The 7,763-nt window shown below is 41.8% G+C and overlaps 1 protein-coding gene across 2 annotated transcripts; it reads right to left on the bottom strand.

Annotated features, from left to right (window-relative positions):
* Positions 1-296: 296 nt before the first annotated feature.
* CNEP1R1 (CTD nuclear envelope phosphatase 1 regulatory subunit 1) lies at positions 297-6,270 on the bottom strand. 2 transcript variants are annotated; one of them, XR_009278384.1, is made up of 7 exons: positions 6,115-6,270; positions 3,867-3,938; positions 2,468-2,541; positions 2,028-2,137; positions 1,842-1,896; positions 1,485-1,585; positions 297-1,056 (listed from the first exon to the last, which is right to left on the bottom strand). XR_009278384.1 is itself a non-coding variant. In XM_058846173.1 (6 exons), exons 1-6 carry the CDS (start codon positions 6,137-6,139, stop codon positions 1,544-1,546), a joined length of 378 nt encoding a protein of 125 aa, XP_058702156.1. In that variant the 5' UTR covers positions 6,140-6,270; the 3' UTR covers positions 297-1,543. The 2 variants fall into 2 exon arrangements, 1 of the variants encoding a protein (XP_058702156.1); XM_058846173.1 differs by having other exon boundaries at positions 297-1,585.
* Positions 6,271-7,763: the final 1,493 nt, after the last annotated feature.

Genomic DNA, 7,763 nt, shown 5'->3' with positions numbered 1-7,763 from the left:
CCGCCAACACCCACAGCGGCCCGCACACGGGGACACCGCGCCTGCTGCGCTCAAACAACACAATTATCAACAGAAACAATGTCCTCTAAGGGCACTTACAGAGGCGCGAGTGACCTGGAGGATGGAAACCTGGAAGGGGTTTCCTCTCTGGTGTCAGTATCTTAGATTATAAGAACCACATCAAATACAGGAAATGTTGGTCCGGTATGAAAGTTACAGAGTGCAGCTATAAATTTTCTGAAGTTCTTCTGTGTTCAGTGGAGATCTGTATTTGCACAGTACAAAAGAAGATAACACCTGTTTATACAAAGATTTTATTTTATACACATTTACCTACAAAATATACAGCAGTTAAAAATAATGGATGGGCAGAAGACTTACTGGAAAAAAAATCCAGAAGACAATTCTTAAAGTTTCAACTGACAAAGTTACATCAATAGGCTGCCTTTAAAAGCCAGTCTACCCTGTAGTAGGGGTTACTGAAGTTGCAAGAGCTTTGCAGTTAGAGTCAATTTAAAGAGTTCAAAACATTTAAAAAGGCACCTTGAACAACTTAAACTCTTAAAACTTGACAGTTTGACTTTAGCTATTCAATACACTTTATGCGTATATCATCCACACCTTGTTGTTAACACTCTGAATAACAAATTTTGTTATTTTATTGTGGCACTCTTTAGATTTTCTTCACCAAATCGGAAGTTACACATTTGCAACACAAGTTCCATATTCTGACTATCACAGCATAAAAATCCACTCAGAACAATCGGGTGGATTTAGATACAGTACAACCTTACAATTGGGAAGATACAAGCATATTTAAGACAATTTTTAAAAAATTAAAATCTTAAAATAAGTGTTTTGAACCAGATCAAACAAGGAACTACGTATGACCACAAGGAAAGTGGCTGGTGCACTATATATACACAACTTGACAAATGTGATCCTTGATATATTTGCGAAGTTCTTAAACAGTAAGACCAGTTTTCTCCGGCACAGTCAGTCTTCCTGCGAGCCTTTAAACCAGTTCCAAAAAGAGTGACCAGGAGACAAGGACAGCTGTAATGAGGAAGTGTGCTAATAAAACATCAGGAGAATGGCAAACGTTCCTTTCAAATACTCTTCATGAGAACAAGAAAATCCATACACCAGATATTACTTTTTTTTTCCTGAACATTGGCATCAATCTGCTATTTACAATAGCTTACAGAGACACGTAACACAAATGAGGTTTCATTTTCAAGTTCAACTTCATTGCCGATTAACATACTTCACCTGTATGTTCTGTTCTAGCTGAAGTAAAAAAGTGACACTAATACTGAAAAAGAGGTAATCAGAAGTAGCAAAAGCACTGATAATGTGATAACAAAGAATTTGGATAAATATTCAAGAAAGTAATATTGCACACTTTCACTGTCAACTGTGTTAAGACTTTTACTCCCAGGCAGTGACAACCAGTCCCATTTGATTTTTTGCTGTCATACTACCTTAAAAAAGGTCATTTTTGGTTTCCATGGCAGTGGAAAAAAATGAAGGAAGACAGCCCTTATTGAACATGAGGCCTAGGTTTCAAAATTAATTTTCCAGTCTGCAAGACAGAAAACAAAATAAAGTTTAAACCCTGAAAGTTGAACCCAACAATTACACTTCAAGTTCAATGTTACAAGGAGAGTTCAAAACAACACACAGAATGATATTAGGTATTCCACATTCTGGTTTTACAGACACACAAAATTTGCTGAGGTATATAGAAGTGCTGTTCAGAAAAACAAACTATGTGCCTTTTTGAATTATTTCCTTTTTTAAAACAAACAAGGTTTAGGCAATGAAGCACTAACACTTACATCATCACAGGACATATTATATTCTGCCAAAACAGTTCGACATCGAGCTGCTATACTGTGTGGATTGTGTCAAGGAAAGCAGCTAATACTTGTACACACAGTAAGCAAAAACTAAAAAAGCAGTATTAGCATAGGCTTCAACAACTGCAGCAACTACACTTTTAACATAACATTACCAAAGGATACATTGATGGTGCCACCACTCTTTTATGTATTCCAGCAAAGAACAAGCCTATTAGGGTAATACAGCTAATTGTGAAAAATGGGTGATTCCAAAGTGACGTGAAAAATGATACCTAGGAAAGAAATCAGATTAGTCCAACTGCATACTTTCTAAAACTCACAGAAAGTCACTGCCTAGATTGCTTAACTAAAAATAAAATACTGTTCCTGGCCATGTCCAAGTACTTGTGAACAACTCTTTAGATAAGCATTCAGGGTACAGTATTTTGGCAGGCCTTGTCCCAGAACACATTCCACAACAATCCCAGACAGCTTGATAGCTTAACTAAAAACCACCTCCCAGTTTCATGCAGAATATGTTTAGCCTTTCAGTTTTGAATACACCACCTGACTGCAGCACCAAGCTATGGAACACAGCACATTTGGCATTAGTCTGACCTTACCTTTTGTGTCTCTGGGTCTATTAACCAGTTCCAAGCCCCAGTTGCTGTGCAGACTGATACCACTATCAAAATCACTGATGAAGAAAAGAATGAGAGTCACAAACAGTATACCTCACTCATATTTAAATACATTTATTTTTCAGCAGCAACTCTTAAACATTTATTTCTTTTCTCACTTCTGAGGGAGGAAAAGCTCCTAACTGGAAAGCAGAAATGAAAATATGCAAAGAAATTTCTAATATGTCAAACTCTAAGGATTATGTACAAACTTCCTGGACAGAACATCTGAAAAATCTAAATTCTGTCAAGTGAAAACATCCTGGTCCTTTGAAGGAGACAAAGTTATCTTTTCAAAAGAAAGTTGAAAAATATCTATCAAAAGCATAGAGCTTCTTCTCTACATCATATAAATCCTTTCAGGATAACAGGAAGAAAAGTTAACATTGGTTACACACCCTATTATAATTAAAATAGATAGTCTCTCTGTTATGTGAATTACAAAACAAGTAATTTGGGAAAAAACATGAGCCACTGAATACAATACTAGTTATGCAAACCTCATTTAAATATGCTTAAAAGTTTCCAGTTTGTTTTTTTTTAAATTATAACTGACAGAAAATAGCGATTTTGGAACCCAAATGCATTCCTAAAGTAGGTGTGTGTAAACTCAGCAGAACTACATATAAATATCTGATTGCTCTGAAGGGGGTTTGAGGTGGTGGTTTGGTTTTGCTTTCCAAGTAGTCATTCATTCAGTTCCTTCATTCAAAATTGACCTCTCAAGAGAAAAGATACTATTTTATATGTTCTAAAAAAAGTCTGTATTCTTTGAATAGGAAAACTTCAGCATAGTCTCAAAAACAAAATGAAACAAAGTTGTTTCCATCACAGACCACTGATCCCAAAGCTGGCAGCTGTATCTGTGGAATTTTTTGCCTTCCCCCCTCCTTCAAGCCTTCCTGTTATAACAAAGCTGCCTTTATGGCATACTGCTGTAACTTTTTCACCTTCAGTTTTATAGGGACTATCTCACCTGACCATATCTGGTTTTAGTAACTACAGCAACTGTCTGGGCAGTCTAAGTCTTGAAGTATAAGTCTTCAGTAACATAAAAACCCAATAAACCAGAAACAAACACAACTTTTTGTTTCACATATTTCCAGAATAATTCAGCTTTCAGCCAATTCAATCTTAACCTCAGTTTTTTTAACTCTGGCTAAAATATTAGTTTATTATTGTTATTAACTTGTTGTAGAGTGTTTGAATGTATGCCACAAATTTTAAAGCAAGTCTAAATACAAATTTTTCTTTGGCCAAACTTAAATAAAGGATACACACTGGTAAATCTAACAAGCTTGAAAGACAGAATCCTATTTATTTCTTGGAACATCAAACTTACTTCTCCAACGTCCTGTAGCTGGTTGCAAACATGCAATGTATTCAGTAAGTCTTCTTTCAAAAGCTTTGAGATCTGGGGAAGATGTACATCAAGTATAATTAGATCTTCATCTATTTAGTCATATTTTAAAAGAGAAGATTAGAAGAATTCACTGTTCCCCCATGCACACCCAGTTCTTAAACAGGCAGAGAAAACCAATGCAATGATCCTTTATACGCAGTAAAAATCCAGTCACTGTAGCTATACTCAACTTCAGGTAAAAAGTAAAACGGTGGAGTTAATCTAAAAGCAAAAAACATTCCCACTTAAAAAAAAGAAAAATCAATGGCGTTGAGAAATCACACTATTTCAGACATCTTTGGAAATAGTGACTTAGATGTAAGTAACCTAAATTGCCTCTCAAAACAAAACCAAAAAAAAAAGTATCACATTTTGAAGTACTAAGTATTTCAGGAAACCATTACCTTCTACTATCAATATAATGTCAATTAAAAAAAAAAAAAAGTTGACCATTTGCCACTGTTCAAGGGATTATTTGTAGCAGTGTGGCTTTGATAACTTTGTTTTGTAGAAACTTTGAGTGCCACGCTATAAATAAACACATGTATGCAAAAAATCCCACAGCAAACATCACTCCAACAATCGCATTCCAATCATTATTTTTAAAAATACATCTTTCTTCTTATTGCAAACATTGTCCCATGTTCTTTCCACTGAAATTGGTGCTAAATCCATCCCAAGTTGATACTCCTAATTGTCTCCAAAGAGCTGTTCCACCTTAAGTCCAGGTTAGATTTACACTTCTTTTCAACAAGGTCAATATTTGATAACACTCCAGTTAAAGCTAGAATTCTACCTGGAGTTAAGTTTTAATTTGGATCAACTCAACTTTCGGCTAAAGTCTCTGTCAGCATCAATGTGGAACTTCCAACTATTGCTATATTAGATATCACAATAAAGCAATTAAGGAATGAACTTCGAAGAAATAAATCTATTATGATCACTATTAAAGCAGTTTTCTACATTGTGAATTTATTCCTAAGTGGTTTGCAGGTGAATTTATGGGGGAGGATTACAGTATCTTGACTCCAGCCACAGAACGGCTAACTAGTCTTAATTACTGCCAAGAACACGGTAGTTAATGGCCTGTCCTCCACTTCCCTTCTGGGGAAGTTAAAACACTGCCGGCAATTACAGCTAATTAACTGCTCCCTGACTAGCACAAACCCCTCCAACTAGTCACTGAAGTGAGAGGGGGAACACAAGGCACCACATGAAAACCTGCTATTTGAGAAACAGCAGCCTGAAGGCATAAAAACAGGCTATTGACAACAAAGCTCTCAAGCAAAGAGTCATATAATGCAGACATCACTGAAACAAAACATGAAAAAACTTTTTCAGAAAGTAGAAAATTGAAGTTCTAACTTATTTTCAACTATGCACATTCTAAGAACCTTCTCTGAGTTGATCTCTTTGGCAGCTGTGACCAGCAGGGCACACTTCTGGAAACCCTCAGCTTGCACAAGCATAGCAACAAAGCCCTGACAACGCCGGTTTCTGTCGACATTGCCTACTTCTTAGTGCCAGCTACAAAACACCTGCTAATTCTGAAACACTGGTCCATTTCAAAAATCTCTACCAGCCTTCGGACAATAAAAACTCCTTTCAGGGTTTTGACATCCCGTAAGCTGTAACTTCAAAGAACTTGTAACCCAAGCCACCAAGCGTCCCCAGACAAGAAGGGGCTATTTGAGGTCGCGTTCTTGAAATGCAAAAGGAGTCCTGGCTCCGTGTAACGCCTAGCGGGGCTCAAGAGCTGTAAGAAACGCGTTTCACGCAAAAAGCCACGAGCGGACAAGGAGCTCGCACAGCACAGGAGGATTTTCATCAGCTACAGCCGAGCAGCGGCACCAAAAGGGAACGGCGGCACTCCCTCCACCCAGGGAAGGCAGCAGCCCCTCAGCACAGGCCCTCCCGCGGGCCCTGCTCTCCGGGCCGGCCGGGGAGCAGCACAGCCCGCCCCGAGCGCAGGACGCCGAGGAGGCCCCGGAACCCCGCCCTAGCTCGCCTGTCTGGGCCGAGGAGGAGCGCCGGGAGCGCGGTGCAGAGGGAGCCGAGGCCTCCCGCGGCCGCTTCGTCCCGCTCCGTAGGGACGGTGCGGCGCGCTCGGGCAGCCCGGGCGCAGAGCCGGCAGCTCCCGGCGCGCCGAAGAAGCAGCTCCGGGCTCGCTCCGAGCGGCCGCACTCACCCTCAGCCTGGTCCAGGGAGTTCATGGCGGGCGGAGCGGCGCGCACCGGGCGGAGCACCGAGCACGGGCCGTTCCCCGCGGCCCCGCGCACCGCCCCGCCGGCCCGGCCGCGCAACAACGCCCCGCGCTACTCGCCCGCAGCAAGCGCGCCGCGCATTGGCTACCGGCGGGGAAGGGGCGCGGCTCGGCCCGCAAAGGGGTGCTGCCGAGCAGCCGGGCTGAACTTTATTCATTAAACAGCAGCGTCGCGGGTTTTTTTATCTTTTTTTTGCGCCTCCTAACATCCTCACATGACTTGAGATGGCTGTGTCAATATACGTGTCCCAGCAGGAAATAAAAGCTAGGAGAGAAGATACAATGCTCTTTTTCAAGACAGCCCAGGGTCAGCCTGTCCCCTTGTTCATTCGGGGGTTTTTCTGCACCCTCCCACTCGCAGTCAGCAGCCAGGGCTCCGGCACGGCCAGGCTGCTCACCCAGCGCCTGTGACAGCCATTGCAGTGCACAGATTTAAAGGCTGCCTTTGAAATGGCTCCAGCAAAACTGACCTGGGATCTTCTCAGCAGGACCAGGCAAAGATCTTACAGGCTACAGGCGTGGGCAGTAGGCCGAATATCCTACACACACAATTTCAGTTCATCGGGGTTTCTGTGCGGGACGATGGGCACGAAGAGATGTGTCTCTGGGTGTGGGGCCTGTATCTCTGTTAGAAGGGGTGTGAGATGCTTACACACATCAGCCCTTTCCCCCCATGCCCTGGGCTTGTTGCCGCAGGAGCGATGCCACCAGAGGATGGCCTTTGTAGCAGGGACAGCAGCTCTGGCCGTGTCCCTGCTGTGCTGCCAGACCAGGCCCGGCTCCAGCGGCAGCAATCGCCTGCTGGATGGCAACAACCGAAATAATGGCCATCCAAAAGTAGGGCTGCTGAAAGGCTGGGCTTCTTTGCCGGTTGTAAAGTGTCCCCTGGGACATAGAGGGATCAGCCGTCAGAATCCCACAGCCCTGCCTGCTGCTAGCCCAGCTGGGTTACAGAGGTAGCTGAACTGGTCTGTTTGCTAAATGAAAGCTTTCTGAGGTACTGAGTGACTCGATTAGTGAGCTCTCCAGGGACCAGGGCTCTCTGCACTGCCATCTGTTTTCAGCTAACTGGTACTGGAGCCTGGATTTTATTTTGTAGTCCAGTAAGAATTTTGTGTTGCTTAAAGCAGAGGCGCTGCAGTGCTCTCGGAGTTGGGATGTGGTGCAATTTTTCTCTTGTTTCTTAAAAGGAACTTAGAAAATCATGAAAATATGATTTATAGTGATTTTGCTCTCATTGGTTTAAGAATAATTTAAAAAATTGTGTATTCTAGAAATTCATACATTACTTTTGCTTTGGTGATGGCTTACTGAATGTAAATGATGGCCTATTATTTTCTTAAGAGTGTTTGAGTCCAGCTTATTATAGATTTGCCTAGTTAGTTTACATCAGTTTTGCCAGTGTAAAAACCAGAAGAAACATGGTACTGGTGGTGGATGGAATAATGTCTGCCATGTGGAAAGGCAGAACACCTCCGTGGTGTTTTTTCTGACTGTTGACAAAGACTATAGCAGGTATTAGCACTGGAGTTTCGCTGAATCAAAGACTGGAGTATGGAAAGTAGATGTTTTAT

The sequence above is a fragment of the Poecile atricapillus genome, chromosome 10 (assembly GCF_030490865.1).
Source record: "Poecile atricapillus isolate bPoeAtr1 chromosome 10, bPoeAtr1.hap1, whole genome shotgun sequence".
Lineage (NCBI taxonomy): Eukaryota > Metazoa > Chordata > Aves > Passeriformes > Paridae > Poecile > Poecile atricapillus.
This window is presented reverse-complemented; position numbering and strand designations above follow the sequence as displayed.